This window comes from Puma concolor, chromosome F2, assembly GCF_028749965.1.
Source record: "Puma concolor isolate L17-30 chromosome F2, mPumCon1.1.hap2, whole genome shotgun sequence".
Classification (NCBI taxonomy): domain Eukaryota; kingdom Metazoa; phylum Chordata; class Mammalia; order Carnivora; family Felidae; genus Puma; species Puma concolor.
The window spans coordinates 49,717,752-49,737,516 of record NC_141684.1 but is presented as its reverse complement, the minus strand read 5'-3'; the positions used below and the strand labels follow the sequence as shown (position 1 = coordinate 49,737,516).

At 35.3% G+C, this 19,765-nt stretch overlaps 2 protein-coding genes and 1 non-coding gene across 14 annotated transcripts in view; 1 reads left to right on the top strand and 2 right to left on the bottom strand.

Annotated features, from left to right (window-relative positions):
* The window catches only part of WWP1 (WW domain containing E3 ubiquitin protein ligase 1), a 140,829-nt gene extending 127,834 nt beyond the window's left edge, over window positions 1-12,995 (top strand). For 6 of the 7 annotated variants that reach the window (XM_086695787.1, XM_086695785.1, XM_086695784.1 and 3 more), the window contains 3 exons: window positions 79-175; window positions 609-681; window positions 6,178-7,750. In XM_086695787.1, the coding sequence (XP_086551913.1) occupies window positions 79-175; window positions 609-681; window positions 6,178-6,277 (270 nt within the window). In that variant the 3' untranslated portion in view covers window positions 6,278-7,750. Of the gene's footprint in view, window positions 1-78; window positions 176-608; window positions 682-6,177; window positions 7,751-12,409 lie in introns of those variants that run through there. The other variant, XM_086695789.1, reaches the window with a different exon arrangement.
* On the bottom strand, window positions 4,950-5,053 carry LOC112859839 (U6 spliceosomal RNA). Its single transcript, XR_003223569.1, has one exon. It is a non-coding gene; the product is annotated as a U6 spliceosomal RNA (small nuclear RNA).
* RMDN1 (regulator of microtubule dynamics 1) overlaps window positions 7,214-19,765 on the bottom strand; it is a 61,199-nt gene continuing 48,647 nt past the window's right edge. For 3 of the 6 annotated variants that reach the window (XM_086695792.1, XM_086695790.1, XM_025922589.2), the window contains 5 exons: window positions 17,955-18,010; window positions 16,425-16,512; window positions 15,160-15,190; window positions 13,394-13,527; window positions 12,804-12,950 (listed from right to left, as the gene is read on the bottom strand). In XM_086695792.1, coding sequence (XP_086551918.1) covers window positions 12,900-12,950; window positions 13,394-13,527; window positions 15,160-15,190; window positions 16,425-16,512; window positions 17,955-18,010 — 360 coding nt within the window. In that variant the 3' untranslated portion in view covers window positions 12,804-12,899. Of the gene's footprint in view, window positions 8,278-12,803; window positions 12,951-13,393; window positions 13,528-15,154; window positions 15,191-16,261; window positions 16,513-17,954; window positions 18,011-19,765 lie in introns of those variants that run through there. The other 3 variants (XM_086695791.1, XM_086695793.1, XR_015246914.1) reach the window with 3 other exon arrangements.

The window sequence follows — 19,765 nt, the reverse complement described above, 5'->3', positions numbered from 1 at the left end:
AATTTAAGTGTCTACTATTTTAATTACTGAAGATAATTTAGTATTTTATATTAAAGTAAATTTGATTTTGTTACACAGTTTGTGAAAGAGACAGACAATGAAGTAAGGATGCGACTATTACAGTTTGTCACTGGAACCTGCCGTTTGCCTCTAGGAGGATTTGCCGAGCTTATGGGTAAATGCAGTTTTTCTGCAGTTTCTCTGTAGCTAACTTTATGATGATAATGGCCTTTAGACATACAGTAGACTTGAATCTAAGGATTATTCTTCTGTGCTTTCTGTAGGGTATTTGCCAGAAGACTACTTAATGGTTACTATCAAGTACATTTGTAAGCCAATGAAAGTCTGCTTACATAGTCTGGTTGGCCATTGCTTTGCTCTTTAGGGTGATTGTGAAGGAGCAAAATTCTTTAGAGCTACGTCTCTTTCCACTAATTTAATTCCTGTTGCTGAATTTCTGCAGCAATAAGAAGCTTCTCTAGGCAGAAGCGATTTACATTGTATTCTGTGTCATTCATGATAATGTGACATGTTCAGTCATTTAACTAGTTGTCAAAACCAAAAAGTTTAAAGGACCAGATAAATTTTGTCTTGTTTTCTTGATTTAGGAAGTAATGGGCCTCAAAAATTTTGTATTGAAAAAGTTGGCAAAGACACCTGGTTACCAAGAAGCCACACGTGGTAAGTTCAAGAATCCTAAATTGAAAGGTGAAAGTCAGAGAATGTTTTGTTTTTTTTTAAAATACATAAGACCCAGTATTAGTGCTTATTCATTAACGTAGCCAGAATTTCAATTTTTAGAACATACTGATTAATACGGCATTCTGTAACTAAACCCTTTGAAATGATTTCTGTTTGGTTAATATACTGAGAAATATATCTAGTGATTCACCAGTTATTTAGAGTAACCACTATGTATAATATACGATTGAAGTGCTTCCTGCCTTTTATGAAGTTTGCACTCCCCTGGGGGAGGGAGCACAAATGACAAACAAGTAAGCTATTTGAATTCTAGGAAAGTCCTTCAAAGGAAATAAAGAGGGTGCTGTAGATAAGAACCAGAGGGAACCTTTTCTAGGTTGTGTGGTCAGGGAGATTCTCAGCATAATGTTTGAGTTGGATAAATAGCATGCTGCGGGAAGAAACGGAAAAAGCACATTCTTTGTACAGGGACATTTCCAAAGACCTTGTAGTAAGAAATAATTTTTCAAGGAAATGAATGATAACTGGTGTCATTGGAACTTAGTGAATGAGGGGAGACAGGGATAAAAAGAATTTGGAAATTTAGGCAGGGCTAAATTATGTAGAACCTTGTAGGCTGTTACAAGTCACTTGGATTTCAATCTAAGGGTAGTGAGAAACCTTTGAAAAGTTTTAAATAGCAGCTAATGAGATTCAGGAAAAATCACTCTGGCAACAGAGGAGGAACTGGATTCAAGACCAAACGCAGGGAGATTAGTTAACAGAACTGTTTTAGTCATCCAGGGAAAAGAGGAGGATAATTTAGGAGGTACATGGTTCTTTTAGGAGGCGAGAACTATTTTCCTACTGAGCAGTTATTTGCCTTTTTATTGTTTTGACACTTGCATTTATGGTGCAGAAGCAATGGTAGATAAAACTAGTGCCTCAGCACAAATCAGCGCCGTGGCACCAAAATGCTGTCTCCATTGTTCAACATCACATACCTGCAGTTTAAAGCAGAAAGCAAAAAGCAAAAAAAAAAAAAATCTCTTTCAAGATTGTTCTTTATGAAGCAGTAAAATATACATGTGTGTGTGTATAAATATATAGGTATACACACACACACACACACACACACACACATATACTAAATCTTGATGCTTGAGTATGTATCTCTTTAATATTCTGTATGACAAAATGAGAAGCCTGCATAAAGCACTTCTTATTCACACCAGAGAATTGTGGTTGTCTTGAGGGGAGGCTCTTTGGCAGTTGAGTTGAAAGCTGAACCAGCTTGCTCTTTTTGATGGAACACCGTTTTTATTTGAGAGAGTGACTGACAAACTGTTTATTCAGACGTGTATTCGGCAGACATTTTCTTGAAAAGTAACGAAGGAAGCTTATCACTTCAAGGGAAACAACTGACAGCATTTGTTGGCAATGATAAAAGTTGAGGTTTCAGGCAAAAATTAGAATTTGGGAGAACTTGTTTATACCATCATGAGCTTGAAAGCCTTCCCAAGACTTTCTGATGAGATTGGTGGTATTATTAAAAATGAGATTTTTTTTCTATCATGTAATTTAATGTGTCAACATTTAGAAATACTTTATAACTTGGTGAATCACTGTTTCCAAATGACCAATGCATGATGTTATAAAATCATGCATGGGTAAAAAGAGCCATTCAGAGTACAAGATAAACCAATGGGTTTTACATAACAGAGTAGAAAAAGTTCTTTGGTATGATTTCAGAACCCATATTATGTATAATATTGCCAAATTTATTTAGTACAATAGTCAAGAATAATAGCCACAATGGCCTGAAAAAACTAGAGTACATCTCTGTTTTCTAACCACATATCTGTGTGGGGGCAAATTTTCATATACTGTACTTAATATAATGCAACAAAATAAATGCACATATAAATATCAGAAATCAGTTGTCTTCTATTAGGCTAGACATCAAGATTTGCAAAAATATATAACAGGGTCACTTTTTTTACCATTTTTTTTTGAAAATAGTCATTTTTATCAATAAACATAATTCACATAAACAGAGCTCGTGGGAATTTGCAATATTTTAAAGTGTGAAAAGGATCATAACCAAAAAAATTTGAGGACACCAGCCTAGATTAAATTGTTGAATCCAGTAAAGGAGAGATTGTTGAGGTAGAGGAGAGAGTTCAGAACCAAAGAAAGATGAAAAGAATTGAGATGCTGAGTAAAGGTTAAGGAATTAGCCTTTGATAAAACAGGAATACTTCCTTTGTTGTAATAGGAGAGGAAGAAATGTTGGATGTAAGCTGTAATTATCACTGTTGGTTTCTGTTTATTCAAAGTATGAAGTGAGGTCACTAAGAATGAAGAAAGTAAAAAAACTCTGAGGAGAATGAGAGTTGTCAGAGCAGACAAGTATCTACTAGAGAAATAAGGCTGAGAATGATGTGTGATATTGGATTGCCTACTTGGATCTAAAGTGACACCAATCTGTCTAGTTGTAGGATTCTCCCCTCCAGGAATTTTCAGCTGTTAGGTCCAAGGAGTGAAAACTAGAAGGCTGAATTCATTCAGTTTGAGTTTTGATTAGTTAAGTTCAAAAGGGGGAAGAGACGGGGATTTGAAAGTACTTGCAAGGTAGTGGATATAAGGATGGTCTGTAGCTTAAGTACAAAATAAGGACGGGAAGAGTCTGTGGACAGCTAGGATGGTGACAAAGTAATGGATTAATGGGTTAGCATTTTAATTGAAGGAAGCTGGAAAGACAGAATTGAGTTTTTGAGGGTGGCTCGGTTGGTTGAACATCTGACTCGATTTTGGCACAGGTCATGATCTCAGTCATGGGATCAAGCCCTGTGTCAGACTGTGCTGGGCATGGAGTCAGCTTGAGATTCTCTCCCTCTCCCTCTGCCCCCACACCTTGTGCTTGTGCACTCAAAAAAAAAAAAAAAAAAAAAAGTGGAATTTTTTTAATTAGAAATTTCCTGCTGGTGATGACAAGGTTCAAGGTATGTTATCCTAAAGTCAGTAAATGAGAGGAACAGGTCACTGAAGATGAGAACTTGGGAGGTCATGCATGGGTGTTGCGTATCATCAAGTGAATGAGAGGACAACCATGAACCCAGGTGCCAGAACTTTCAGTGAATGAAAGGAATATGACCAAGAGGTCCACAGAGGGTAGCCAAAAGTTCAGGAAAAGGTTGCATAGCTAGATTGTATGTGCCTCACAGGAGGGAAGTTTTACTGCTTGGCTGCAGGGAAATGGTTATGTTTCAGACTAGCTGGGTTTTTAGTTAAGGCAAGTTATTAAGACCTTAGAAAACTGCAAATCATAAAACAGTTCAGAGGAATGGAGATCTGAGCTGGAAGAAAGGGAAAAGGTGAGGATTTAATTCAGATCAGTGGAATACAGTTAACAGTATTGGGATGAGAATTTGTATGAACATAGATCCCGAGACACCAGAGTTTAGTAGTGACAAAGGTAAACACTGCTATGATCTATGGCGGAAGTCTTGATAATTCTCGGAATGAGTTCTGCTGTCCTCTCCAATGCTTTGCTTATTGAGGTGGCCACTTTCAGAGCAGAGGCTGTATACACTGGTATAGAAAACCAACAGTCCATTGCAAAAGTATTGGTAGGGTCTTCCATTTTTATAGGTTAAGTAGAAGTATCAAATTTGACTCAGCTGGAACTAAAACAAAAGCTAAACTAAAACAGTATTCTGATATCTATATAGTAAGTACTCTCTAAGATGAAGAGATTTTGGTGTGTCTCTGTCCTTTGGCTGGTGTCTTAAAATAGAACCCTGTTTCGGATGTTTTCAAGTAATGTACTTTCTTATGTAGTTAACTCAACATTTACTAAATGAAATGGATAAGTGTTAAAAGAGTAGGGATGACTGCCCCTCATGGGTGTTAGAACATAATGGAAGAAACTAGTCAGTCATAATACAGAGCAAAGAAAATGCTAAAAGCAAAATAAAAAGAGCTTATGGAGAGGAGAATTGTTAAGTCTGTATAAGATGCTCAAGGAGAATTCTTGGAGGAAGTTTTAGCATTTGGACTGCTTCTTAGTGAATTAATACTTTCATATCGGGGAAAAAGGTATTCCCAATCGTGAGAGAGCCATAAGAGCATGTTGTGAAACAGAAAAGCATGTGATATTTTGGGAAAACATTAAATTAATTGATGGGGGGCTATACCAAACAGCTTCCTTCCCCCATACCTTCAATCCATAGTAATTAGAAAATTAAGAGGTTTTTTTTTTTGTTTTTGTAATGGAAGACTCCATGAATTTGTGTTGTCATTCTTGTGCAGGGGCCATGCTAACCTCTGTATAGTTCCAATTTTAGAATAGCACAACAAAGGTTTTTTAAACTGGCAAGTCTTTTTTATGAAAGGACCTCTGGCAGTGATGTAATAAGGCTAGATGGGTTGTGGAGAAGTCAGGAAAAAAATGGATGCAAGATCAGTAGACAGGAAATTTTGATGGTCCATATAAGAGATGTTGGGGAAGTAGAGACACACAAGAGTGCAGTTGCCAACACAAACGATCTGGATGGAAGAGATACAGAGATTCAGTAAAGAGAAAGAATTTGGCAAAGGCTATATTTGAAAGATGTAAGAATTAGAAAGTGACTGGTTGTCTTAATATAGGACTGTATTGAAAAATTTTTTATTGACTTCAGCTATCAGTGTGACGGGGGCATGGGGGAGAGAAGGTACATGGTCTGCTTAATTGCTACCGTTAATAGATTTAACTTTTCATACAAAGAGAATAAAATGGTGTTCTCAGGCCATTTTAATTGGCTGCCTTGTTTCAGAAACTCAAAAGGCTCTTGATTATTAAGTTTCCTGACTCTTAAGCAGGAGTGGAGACAAGGGCAGAGGGAGAGTATAGGAGGGAACCTAGATAATCTATAGAAATCTTCCATGTGAGAAAATGAAAATACAGAATGGTTTTACCTACATTAGAGCTGTTTCACTAGATAGAGGGGAAACTAAAACCCTAGACCCTCCCTCCACCCCAATCTTAATTCAGCTAAACAGAGCAGCGAATTCTTTTAAGTATGGCAGGAATGGAAGCACTGAAGTATGTATTTGTTTACTGGCTTCCCTCCCCCGCCCCGAAATATAAGTTCCACAAGGATAGGAACTTAGTTTTTTATCATTCTATCACCAGCTCCTGGACAAATATCTGAAATATAGTAGATTCTTAATAACTGGTAAGTGAATGAAATAAATGGACTTAAAAACCGAAGAGAAGTTAGAGGGACTTATGACAACTTGCAATGTCAGTTTTTTCTGGGAAATGTTAAAATATTTTTATGAGTAAAAAATCTGTGTTAATATAATAGTAAATTGTTAGAATACCTCTGGCAAAATTTTTAGATCTCCTCTATCCATTTAGTTTGTCAAATGTGCTTTAAACAATATTGTATTAGAAATCTTTTCAGAGTTTGTTTTATTAAAAACACATCTGTTTTTGTTTTTGTTCAGTTTTAATCGCTTGGATCTACCACCATATAAGAGTTATGAACAACTAAAGGAAAAACTTCTTTTTGCAATAGAAGAGACAGAGGGATTTGGACAAGAATGAATGTGGCTTCTTGTCTTGGAGGAGCTCTTGCATTTAAATACCCCAGCCAAGAAAAATTGCACAGATAGTGTATATAAGCTGTTCATTCTGTACAGTGAATTTTCTGAACCTCTCAAAGTATAAATGTTTTCCGTTCTTCCACAGAAATATGCAAAACAGTTCATCCTTTTCTACTTTATTTATTGTTCCCTTGAAGTGACTGACTAGGAAAAAGATCATCCTTAAATTTTGAAGCAAGCAAGAGACTTTATTAAAAAAAAAGTATATATCTATATAAGCATATATGATAATGGCTCTAGTTTTATAGAGCTCTGGGTATATTAAACATGACAGCCGTTCATTCAAAAATAATCTGGATTTGCTTTACCTTGTTTCTATTATCCAGAGAAAAAAGTACAAATTGCTTCATGATCTTCTCCCTTACTTAACACCTCCTGAGGGTGTTTAGTTGCATGGCTGTTCAGGAAGGTATTAAGGGCTTAGGCCAAATCTTACTTTGAGTATGTTAAAAAAAAAAATGCTGCTGGCTTTTCTGAAGACAGGCAATTGAACCTGTCAATTTGTTTTAAATAAGTACAATAGTTGAAAAATTTCCCTCTTTGCTATATCACTAATACATAGTAATGAATGAAACCCTAACTTAAATGTAAGGCACATACTAGATCCAAAGCCATTTAGTTTATTCTAGAGATTGGAAAGAATTCATTAGGCAGCAAAGAGGTTTGTTTACATGTTACTTTGGGATGCTAGGTATTTGTGGAGTTAAAAAGAATCAGGTACTTATGTACTTTTGTTTTTAAATCTGTGATGTTCTTTAAATTTAACTCATAATAAATTGATGCGGTTTGATACTTAGGAACATATAATAAGGTAATGTGAACAATTTTGCTTTTGTGTTCAAAGTTTTGGTTTTATAAAACTGGATGGACTGAAGAGTTGTGTAAGCATTTGAACACTCAAATGAGTCTATTTTCTATTAGTGTTCGAATATCTTCATTCCTCTTAAATTCATGAAAATTTTATCTGAATTATATAAGCATATTAAAAAATCTTTTGGTTCCCCACCCCCCTTTTTACACAGATCATTATTTTTGTCCTAATAACTTTTTAATTTTTCATTATCAAGGGCATTTGCTGAACTACAAAGATGTATAACAAATTAAAATCTGATGTGAATGATATTAATGCTATTTTAGCAAACTGGGCTTCCTTACTAATACAGAAATTTTAATTTCCATTTGTATCATTTCAATATGCAGTGTAAATTTCATTCAGTTTTTTATAACGACAGAACGGACATCTTACAATGTTATGTGTAACATATTTAACTGCTAAGTACATACGGAAAATACTATACAATTTAATTTCCCTAAACAGTTTTTGTTTTGCCAAAATTTTATTTTTCTACATATTAGATTGTGTTCTGCACTTCAGAGTTCATAGTAAAGATGAAATAAAGGCAGTGATCCACTATGTTGAATAGACTCCTTTCCCAAATCCTAGTCTGACACTGGCTATTTTGAAGCATAAAGAATTAAAAACAAATGCTAATGTATATGGCATTATGTGACAGAGGGTGACCAATCTTCAAAAGGGCTAAGTTACACCATAGAAAGCACCACTGCTGAATGAATTTTGCCGTGACAGAAGTTCTCGAACATCATTCAGTGGAGGTATGTGAGAATACAATTAGCAGATTTGACTGAAGACAGGCTTTCAGGGTGCTGAACCTCTATCCTTTCTTCAGGTAAGAAATTAGATGACGCTACACAGAACCCACAGACCAAACCAGCTTTCTGAAAAAAGGTATTTGGGAGAACTTATTAGGGCCTTCTACCTTTCATACCCAATTGCAGAAATCCAGGCCTACAGGCAGGATTTATTATGTCTTGATTTATATACTCAGTGGCAGTGAGAGAAACCAAAGATGTAGCCATCTCTCACCTTTTCCCCTGTCTTCCCATCCTGGTCCTGTGCTGCACTAGACAGGCTCACTATGCCTGAAATGAAAAAACAGGCAAAAACAATGAGGCTCAGAGACAGATTCATAGTTATTTCATTTCAGCAGAACTTAACGGCACCACCAAACTGAGCCCAGTGAACGGATCACAGGAACAATAGTTTCATCAATCAGATTAGCTATCTTCCAAGGAGAGCAGCTACAAGGGTATTTTGGTTTTAGTGCTTCCTAGGCAGTTTAAGCTCAGAGAGTTATTAATAAACCTTTTGCGCCTTGCAGCCTTCAGTTAACCACCCACCTTTTCTCTTCAAAACTAGATAGGGTGGTATGTGTCAAAATACCACTAGGCAATTTTGCTTTTGTTAAAAATGACCCCTGACTGGTAAGTTGCATCTGGACTGGGAAATCTCCAGATACTTGATGCTGCTGTAAGGTCATTTTCTGAAATGTAAGGAGTCCTGACATTGACTTTCTGGCTAGCTGTGGTTCCTATCCTTACAGCTTTCTGAGTAAACTGGTGCCACATGAAGCCTTTTGCAGACTTTGAGTCTGAGGGTTTGGTTTAACCTAAGAAGATCCCCTGGTGAACCTGCAGAAGTAAAAAAATCTTCTCATTGAAATATGTAGATGAGAGAACAAAGGTCTTATAACACTCCCAGTTTTCTTAATCCATTGATCTTAAAAGCCAAACTTAAGATATTAACTGGGGATTTGGACATCTCAAGGGAAAAGCCCGGACCATATCAGAGCAGCTCACGAAGGCTCTTCTGTACCAAGTGTATTCTCCTCAGTCACAGGATAAAACACACTGTTCACTGCTCTCAGAGGGCAGTGCAATGGACCAGAACAGGGCATTCATTCAAATGGTGTCATGGCCCTTGACAAAGTAATCCACCCCTATTTTTTCTTCCCAACAGTGTTCTGGCACATAGTCCAAAATAAATTTTACGGTGAATGTCACATGAAAGCAAAACAATACCCTCCCAAATAATGTAGTACCAAAAACACACATCAAAAAGTGGGATCTCCTAAATTCCAAAATTTCTCTTCCTAATCTCAACCAAGAACTCAGATAATACCATTTAAAAATATTTACTGATTGGGGCGCCTGGGTGGCTCAGTCGGTTAAGCGTCTGACTTCGGCTCAGGTCATGATCTCACAGTTCATGGGTTTGAGCCCTGCGTCGGGCTCTGTGCTGACAGCTCAGAGCCTGGAGCCTGTTTCAGATTCTGTGTCTCCCTCTCTCTCTGCCCCTCCCCTGTTCACTCTGTCTCAAGAATAAACAAAAAAATTTTTTTAATATTTACTGATAAATCCTTTACATGTTCTCTTTCATCGTCACAACTCCCTAAGGTTGGTGTGTCTGCTTTTTCTTTGTTGTGGTGATGCTTATAGGTAAGAAAGTGCATCTGAAAGAAGTCATTTTTACAAAGTCCATAGCTAGTTCAGTCTGTGATTAAACACTCGGGAAAATTTTGCTAACAAGTTAACAGAGCTTTCAGATTTTTTATAGAGTAGCCACTTTTCAAATCCATATTTATTCTCAATCCTCAAAAGAACGAAATTAGGATACCCACAAGAAGAGGTAATTATAATCACCAACAACCCATGTCTATAATATGTCAAGAATACTGCAAACATCTGTCCACATGCGTGTGAGGAAATCAGCATCTCAAACTAGCAATCACGTCTGGAACATACACAAGAACAGTTAAGTGGGGACTGCACAGGAAGAAGAATAAATGGGGTCCTAGGGTTTTTTCCCAAAAGTAGTAGGTCTCACTGTGGGTGAGGAAATGCCAAGAACCACTGTAAAACCTGGTGAATCAAACTCCTGGAAAGTCAAAAAGTAGAGACAAAGTGCACATAAATCAGAATCTTAAGAGCCATACCACATCTTGGAGAAGTGAGCTTATCCCTTATTAGAAGGAAGATAATAGCTCTATAAATTAGACCCAGCAACCACACACTCCTGGGTATGGATATAACTTGTACCTAATGTTCATAGGAGCCAAAGATTGGAAACAGCCTAAATACTCTTCAGTGAATGGTTAAACAGGTACACTAAATACAGTGAAATAGAATCAACAGTGCAAAGGAATCAACCACTGACTAGATTTAGATCTTAAAGGAATTAGGTCAAATGAAAAAAACCAATTCTCAAAAGGTCACATACACTATGATTCCATTTTATGACACTCTTGAAGACAAAATTATAAAGGAGAGATTAGTGGTTACCAGGATTAGGGATGGTGGTAGGGAGGGAAGGTGGATGGGTGTGACCATAAAAGGATAGCACTAGAGTTTTTTGTGACTTGGTGGAACAGTTGTATAGCTTGATTGTAGTGTCAGCTAAATATCTACATGTGACGTAATTACATAGAACACACACACGTGAGAGCATTTAGAAGTAAAATCTGAATCAGGTCTGTGGGCTATACCCATTTCCTGGTTTTGATATTGTACTATAGTTCTATGTTACCTCTGGGACTGCTGTACTTTTCCCGCTCAACTCCCTATGAATCTATGATTTCAAAGCAAAAATTTAATAGCGCTAAAAAATAACAGATGACTCCCCCTCCCCCCGCCAAAGGCTCTCTCACTGAATTTCACAAAAACTACTTACCAGAAGTTATCCTTGAACGATTCAAAACCCCTCACTTCCCATTTGATTAGTTGGTATGGCTGGTAACTACACACACACACACACACACACACAAATCACAGCTTCAGAAAATATTAAAAGTCCCTCTAATGAGAAAATTAAAAATGAGAAATTTTCAGATGAAAATGCTGAAAACAATTCTTTAACACACTATACTGATATGAGTTAAATATAAACTATAGAAACAAAAAAATTCAAATTAGAAATTCAAAAAGAACTGGACAAACTACATGAAAACATGAAATGCCTGCTGACTGGAATCAGAAAAAAAAAAAAAAAAAACAAGAGAAAGACAAACATCTCGGAAGGAATGTATCAGAGGAAGAAAACGAGACCTGGAGGAAATAAGGAACATGGGAGGAACAAACTCAAACAGACAAGAAAATGAAAGAAAAAAAAAAATCAGAGAAGTTTAAAAAATTAGGCAAAGAAGATCTAACATATAATTAAAATCACTGGAAAAAAGATGGAAAAGTGGTTCTCAAAGTGTGGTAAGATAAATCTTGAATAAGGGACAATTGAAGATAACTGGACCGTCCTCTTCAAAAAGCCAATGAATGATGTGAGGAAAAAAAAAAGATGGGAGAACTGTTCTGGATTTTTAAAAGTGTAAGACATTCTGGGACATTTGAGAAAATCTGAAAATAGCTGGATATTAGATGTTAAAAGAATTACTGTTAACTTTTTATTGTGATAATGGGTTTTTGTTTAAAGGATGTCCTTATTCTAAGAAAACGCATGCTGAACTATCTAGGGATGAAATATGTTATCTACAATTCCAAAACTTCAGAAATATGTATATATAAATATGTGAATATATACACATGTAAGTAAAACATAGCAAAAGATTAGCAACTGGAGATGAAGTTTTCAAGTTCGAACATACATACACATCCTGGTTTTATCGAGGATAACACAGAAACAGCCCCTACCAATAGAGTTTACTTTAACAATACAATTCCCAAATCCTTTGGAGGAAAACCCACCTCTACACATACTTTGGTTTATCTAAGTGACATTCAAGATTATCCTTTTTATAAAACAGTTCTGCAGTGGGGGCATCCCAGCCTCAAGTAGTACTGTCCTATTTAAAACATCTTCATTTCGGGGCGCCTGGGTGGCTCAGTCGGTTGAGCGTCCGACTTCGCTCAGGTCACGATCTCACGGTCCGTGAGTTCGAGCCCCGCATCAGGCTCTGTGCTGACAGCTCAGAGCCTGGAGCCTGCTTCAGATTCTGTGTCTCCCTCTGTCTCTGGCCCTCCCCCCGTTCATGCTCTGTCTCTCTCTGTCTCAAAAATAAATAAATGTTAAAAAAAAAAAAAAATTTAAAACATCTTCATTTCTATTTCACCCTTGAGTTCTGCGTTCCTTTCACATTAGAAAATAGAATTTGGGTTTTGTCTAGTGACAAAAATCAGTCCTCCACTTGAGGGTCTATGTCACATTAAAAGAAGAAACCACTCCCATTTTCCGTCCTCTCCTGACTTGAGTTTTTTCCTTATGCAGGTTGGTTCCAAGATCCATCACTTAACTACTTTATACCAAGAACCCTCAACATCCTAACCTCCTAATTTTCACTGCACCTTCTCTGCAAGATCTCAACTTTGCATCAGTCCAACTTGACAATGCATTCCCCCAATGCCACCTCTTAAACAAAACTTTCTTTTATTGATGTCCCATTCTGATGTGATCCATCCTCCCTTAGAAGTCTTATACCACTTTGTATTGTTGGTGTCCTAAGTGCACAATATCTCTGCCTCTGAGCCAGGGAGATGTCCTTACCACTCTTATGGCAATTATTTCTTTTGCCTTGTTACCTGTGAAGAAACTTAAGATTTTGTATATTTAAATTTGTTAAATGGTTACATTAAAGAAACTGAGAAAACAGCCATAGAACACATTTATGGTTTATATATTATTTATGTATTATCTTTGTAATGTGATGAAAAGGCAGTGTTTCTTAGATACTTCATGTACTTTCTTCTCTGACAAATTCTCATTTCTGGTCACTGAAACCTGTAAGCAACTGAGCAGCTTCTGTCTGTATCTAAAATGGAAAAATACACGTTATAAATAAACAGCACAGCATAGATATCAACTTGTGAAATCTAAGTTCATAAAGTGGGCTCTGGTTTGTTTCTAAGAGTTCACAATAACCAGGATAGCACATTGTAAAAATAAAATTTAACAGTGACTGGGTAAGACTCTTCCATGTTAATACACATCCGTTGCCTTTTGTTTTAGAAATCTTATTTGATCTGTCATGTATGTCAAACAGGAATAAGGCAGCAAGTAACTCATAACATCTGTTAATAGTAACTAAACATTTGCATACAGAAATTAATGGAAATGTTAATGAACTCACATTTGAAATGAATACTCTTGTTTTCAACAATGTGCATTTAGATAGTTTTTAAAGAAGTTCTTACTTCACGTTTAATAGTGCCTCAATAGAAACCTATCTGCCTTAATTTACTGGAGATGTGTTACCTGTTTATCCTCCTCTGTGTGTGCTGGATAGTCCTTGGCTTTCATTAGCCAGAAGGCAGCAAGCTTTTTGTTGTGTAACTTCAAATAGGTCTTTCCTAAAAGAAGCAAGTTTTTGCTGTAGAAGTTTGGATCCACTGTACAGAAGAAAGAAAAATTTATTTCAGATGACATACTTGTAGAGGCTTAATTTTTTCAGTCTAAATTCCAATAATAAATTTCTGTGGTCAATAAAAGATTAGGCTAACTCGAATTCTCTTTTGTTCAACTATTCCTATCTCAGAAAAATGCTGGTTAAGTATCATTCATTCAGTGTCTACTATATGATGGGAGAAGTAACAGGTAATGGGAGCCTAGGAGGAGCTTCTAAACCAGATATGGTCCTTAAAGAAAGGTTGCTCAGGAGAACTGACCTGGAGTGAACTGACCTAGAGTAAAACCTGGAGATGACTATAATTATTGAGGATTTTTTTTAGCTCTGTAAGACATGACCATGCTTTTTTCTCAACACCCCAAACCCTTATTCCTTTAAGGCTCCAGGTTTTATTTGGCAATTATGCTTCTAAATCCCTCTGAGGAAATTTTATTCCCAAATTCATATTCATGATCTATAGAACTACCACCATAACAGGTTATCAGTGAAAGATAGTAATAGAGCATATCAGAATATATTACTGACAGTTTAACATGCAGACTCAATTCTTTATAAGAAATGTTTTTTTTTAAATGCTTTGCTAGCAGAAAAGCATTTGAACAAGTCCATATAAGTAGGCTCTCTAATATAGTCTTTAATATTCTTCTGATTAATTTTATAGAAATAAAATTACAGTGGTTTCTTGGGTGTATTTGGTAACATATGCTTATGTCCTTTACTTTTCTAGTTTGTGCTATTAAATTTAAAAAGGAAGAACTTAGGATGGGCTGGTGTCAGTTTTGTAGGGCTGGCCATTTCTTCAAAGCAAGAGTGACATGAAACTCTTCACAAAAGAAGACAATATCTGTAACAAAACAAAAACTGGCCTGGTTTAAAAACAAGACGTCTTATTTAAGTGCTATTTGAAAGTTGCTAAAAGAGTAAATCTTAGAAAATTTTTTTTTTAAATGTGGTAGTCATTAACTAGACTTATTGTAATCATTTACAACATATACAAGTATTGAATCCTTATGCTGTACACCTGAAACTAACATAATGTAGTATGTCAATTATGTCTCAATAAAAAAATTTTAAACATTTAAATACATAATAAATGTTCCTAATCCGCTGTATAATCTTGAATAAGACAGTTAACATGTCAAAGCCTCCTCTCAAAAGGAAGGTTGAATTACATCAAATAAAGGACCATTCCAGAACTGTAGCTCTAAATTCAGCAGCAACCTACTTCTTACTCAGGTGATCCACTGAATAAAGACTAACAAATATTTGATAATGTCTACTGCAAAAAGAAGTAGATCAGAATAAGTAATATTTTATTTTAAAAATTTCTATTATAGGGGTGGCTCAGTCAGTTAAGTGTCCAACTTCAGCTCAGGTCACGATCTCATGGTTCATGAGTTTGTGCCCTACAGCGGGCTCTGTGCTGACAGCTCAGAGCCTGGAGCCTGCTTCAGATTCTGTGTCTCCCTCTCTCTGCCCCTCCCTGGCTCGTACTCTCTTTCTCTCTCTCAAAAATAAACATTTAAAAAATGAGGATATTAAATAAAAATTTCTATTCTATATAAAGCATTCATACGATTTTAACTGTATTAGTATGTGAAATTAAAAATGTTACCTTGCTCTGCCCTGTGAAAGTAGCCTAAGGCCTGTTAAAAACACAACCCAAACATAATGAAAAGGGTTATAACAAAATCAATATTAAAAAAAACTTTTGTTCAGAAGTCAGGAAGTAAATTAAGATATCTTAAAGTCCAATTCATTGACAGAGTTAACACAGCAAAATTGAACATATTATTAAATCATCGGAGCACAGATTACGGTATATGGACCACTTCAAGTAATAACTTGATTGCTGTTCAGAACTTGTACCAACCAAGCATCAAGTGCAGAGAGGAAAGAACATCATCATATGCAACAAAGCTATTCTGATCTTTCTCTTCTTAAATCATAATAGTCACTACTAGTAAAAACTTGATAAAATCAAAAGCTAAATTTACTCAGTGGTATATAGGTTGTACCAATAAATTTTTAAAACTCCTTTATTACTGAAATTCCAACATAAAATGCTATTGTGAATCTGAGACTCTTAGTTCTTTTTGTTCCACTTCGACTGTTTTTATAATGTATTAACTGATTTCTTAGAAACATAACTAACTTGTTATAGTAGAGCTGACAGTATTTTCTTAGAATATATTCTTTTTAATAGCAGTATTTCCCCACTGTGTTCTAATTTTTCAACTAAATATTTTTACATCAAATTCTACAATATTATTTCCCAGAAGAAAAACATAGCTCCTTGTTATGGTATAGGTATTATGGAAGCTTTTTCAATGGCCTTATCTCCTTACTCTGAAAATTTTAGTGATGTTAACTCAAAATATTTGCCCAGAAATCCCTTTCAAATTTTATTTTTAACAAGGAAGCAAAAGGCCTTGAAAATATAAGAGTATGAACCTTTCAACCCCACTTTTTAAAAAAAGTTACAATTACTCTTTATCTATACAAATGCACACTTTCTTCTCTAGGTAAATTGTAGTGTGTAGAACACGTACCTAAAACATGCTGAACAGCAGCTGTTGAATTTCTTGTTCTATTTTATGACTTTTATATGGTATATAGGTTTCAAATAGAAAATGATAAATTTTAGCCATGAGCTATTATAACTAACAACATACCAGAGTCATCAGCCACTCACCTAAAGAAAAAAAACCACTCACCAGTCATAGATTATAAGTATTAAGCCTTTGTGATAAGATAGTTGCATTGGATGGTTAGAAACGTGCTCAAATGCCTCACTGATCAGAGCTCCAGATCTGGACACTGTAGAATGGCACTGCAGTTAGGAAACCAGTACTAACTTAATAAAGGACAGCACACTACCTCCTGATAGGTGGAACTAGGAGGAGTTGCAAACAGCATTTTAGCAATTCTTCTTTGATACCAAGGCATTTCAGCAAATGTATAACACCTATAGAGAAATAAAATAACATCTATATATCTGTAATTCACCTTTTTTTTTCTCTTAAGAAAACTAAGCATCTTTACATATAAAACGTATCTTCTCCTGTTGTACGTTTAAACAATTTGTACTTTACATAATAATATCCAGTAGGTTAATATGCCTACTAAATTACCCAGAGACTGGTTTATATTGATCCATCAATTAAGGTATATTTTAGTGATTAATATAGTTAGCGATAGTACTAGTAATGATAACAGCATATATCATTCATCACTAAGTGCTCACTTTGTTTCAGGTGCTAGGTGATTATCTCTCATCTACTCCTTACAAGGACTAAATGAGTTTGGATCATTACCCCTATTTTTTGCATTAGAAGGACTAACTCAGAGAAGTTTTTAAAAAATTGACAAAACCATGGGGTGACTGGGTGGCTCAGTGGCTCAGGTCATGATCTTGCAGTCCGTGGGTTCGAGCCCCACATTGGACTCTGTGCTGATGGCTTAGAGCCTGGAGTCAGGTTCAGATTCTCTGTCTCCCTTTCTCTCTGCCCCTCCCCTGCTCACGATCTGTCTCCCTCAAAAATAAACATTAAAAAAATTTTTAATTAAAGTAAAATGACAAAACCAAACATGATATGCATAAATAACAATGACAAAACACAACTTAAGCCTACCTATTTGAAAGAGTGAAGCAAATGATTAACATCCAAAGATCTTGACAAATTTCTGATAGAAGTAGGGAAAAAAGTACTAGATCTCTGACTATGGTCTGAAATCCTTGAGGTAGGCTTGTATCTCATTCATGTTTACTCCCTAGCATCTGACTTAGTGACTGTCTCTCCATTATCATTAGTCCTCAGAAAGTGTTTTGTTAGTTTAATATGGCCCTGAAGGATATTTAACTCTTTAAGAGTCTGATACAAGGTTTTTTACACCAAAAAGAAGACAATAAAATATTCAGATCTGCAGACTACACCCAAAGAAAACATGGCAAACCTGTCTCAAGAAAGGATAAATATCTTTCTTTTAGAAAGATACTAAAAGTCAAAATTATATTGCTGTTCAGATGAATCAGACTGTATTTTATACACTTTGAAGATGCAAAGACTCTCTTAGAGCATCAAACTGTATTGCTACATAATTAGATGAATCCAATTTCATTGGATAAAAATAATCTTTCCCAACAAAAGGAATTTCAAAGTCTAGCAAGAAGTTTTAATGCCTTTTTCATCTTAGTATTTACTTCTAAGTGATCTGAACAACAATGGTTAACACAATTACAATCAAATTTAGTATTTTCTAACAATACATCACAACTGCTAGTTAATATAATGAACTAAATACTCATGAATGTCAAATACTTTTAAATATTTTACATCTTGTTTCATATACTACAAAATAAGATCATACTAAGTACGACTGAAATATTTACTTAAGAAATTTTCTTACCAAATACCCATAAGGTGAATGGAGGTAGCATCTTTTGGGTTCAGTTCAATTGCTTTCTAACAAGAAAGGAGAAGGTCAATCATATCTGTGTTCTAAACACAAATAATGCTTGTGTTTCAGCAAGCATAAAGCCATGATGTAAAAAAGTTTTTTGGCAACCCTGCATTTCAATCCTTCTAGGATAATGAATATCAGCTTTTTCCCTCTTGATTCTTTAATTTGGTTAATAAATTCATTTCAATACACTGTTAATGACTTGTATTAAAGGTTCTGTTTTATAAAGTTTGGCAATAAATCCTGATAGGATTTATCAATATGAGAAAAAACATGAAATCTGTAAATCAATCTCATTTTGAAAACTATAGTTCTCAATGTTTCTTCTAGATAAGAAAAGGAAGTTATTTTTGGCAAGTTCTATATGAATATTGCATTAAATAGCATTATTTACTAAAATAAGAAAAAAGTTACATAATAATTTTACAAAGTCTCTTCTTGTATTTAGAATTTATTCAACCTCCCCATTTATCCTTAACAAAGGAAAAATGCTATTTAGTCACAGAATTTATTAGTAAAACAATTATATGCAATGTAAAATACATTGATAAAGTCTCCCTAATTTCTATTTACTATGTGAAAGTCCTATGTGAATTAATGTAAAGCATAAACTACAGATTAACTTTAACCCAACTATTCCTTTTTTCAATTACTTTGTTGAACCCACTAAGAATATCTCAGATTAATGTTAATCCTATTAAAAATAAAAGACCCTTGTTAAAAAATTGAGACCTTCTATTTTATGCTTTTCAGTAAACCCACATTTTCACTTTCAGTTAGTAATTATGAGATACACATTTTAAAATATTTGTAACTGGTTATCAATGTGAGCTCTGAAGCCAAGACTGACAGAATTTAAATCACAGCTCAGTGACTTCTACCTTTTTGACCTTGGCAAGTTCTCTCTTCTTGCCAAGGCCTGAGTTTGCTGTTTTATAGAATTGAGAGAATAATATACCTACTTTATAGTGTTGTGGTAAAAAATTAAATGAGCAAGTAATAGGAGGTACTTAACACAGTAATATCTTCTATCACCAACATCATTATTAATTTTACTTGTCAAAAGTATCAATTTACTACTGACATTGATTAATGGAAGCAGAAGTAATACCTAGAATAAGGCTGAGTAGGACTTAGAAATCTTGCTTCAATAATATGGATAAGAATCAGCACTGACCTTATTTTACTTTTCCACTAAATATAGTCATATGGTTTATAGCAAAATATGTTTTAAAGTATACACAACTTAGGGGCACCTGGATGGCTCAGTCAGTTAAGTGTTCAACTTTGGCTCAGGTCATGATCTCACAGTTCATGGGTTCGAGCCCTGAGTTAGGCTCTGTGCTGACAGCTTAGAGCCTGGAGCCTGCTTCAGATTCTGTGTCTCACTCTGTCCCTCCCCTGCTCATGCCCTCTCTCACTCTCTCTCAAAATAAATAAATTAAAAAAGAAAAGTATACACTAACCATCCTTTCCTAACTGGAGTTCCACTAGAAAATTAAGCCCTACAAAAAATTATATGAATAACTAACTTTCTCCAATCTACCAAGAATGGTATAGAGCTAGTACCATTCTAGATGCAAGGGAGAAAAGTTAACTCGTAACATACAATGGATGCCTAGGGGAATTTAATTTTCTTACAGGAGGGGTTGAGAGGGACTACTCTCAAGTAAACCCTTTCTTTTTTTTTTTTTTTTTTTTAATTTTTTTTTTTTCAACGTTTATTTATTTTTTGGGACAGAGAGAGACAGAGCATG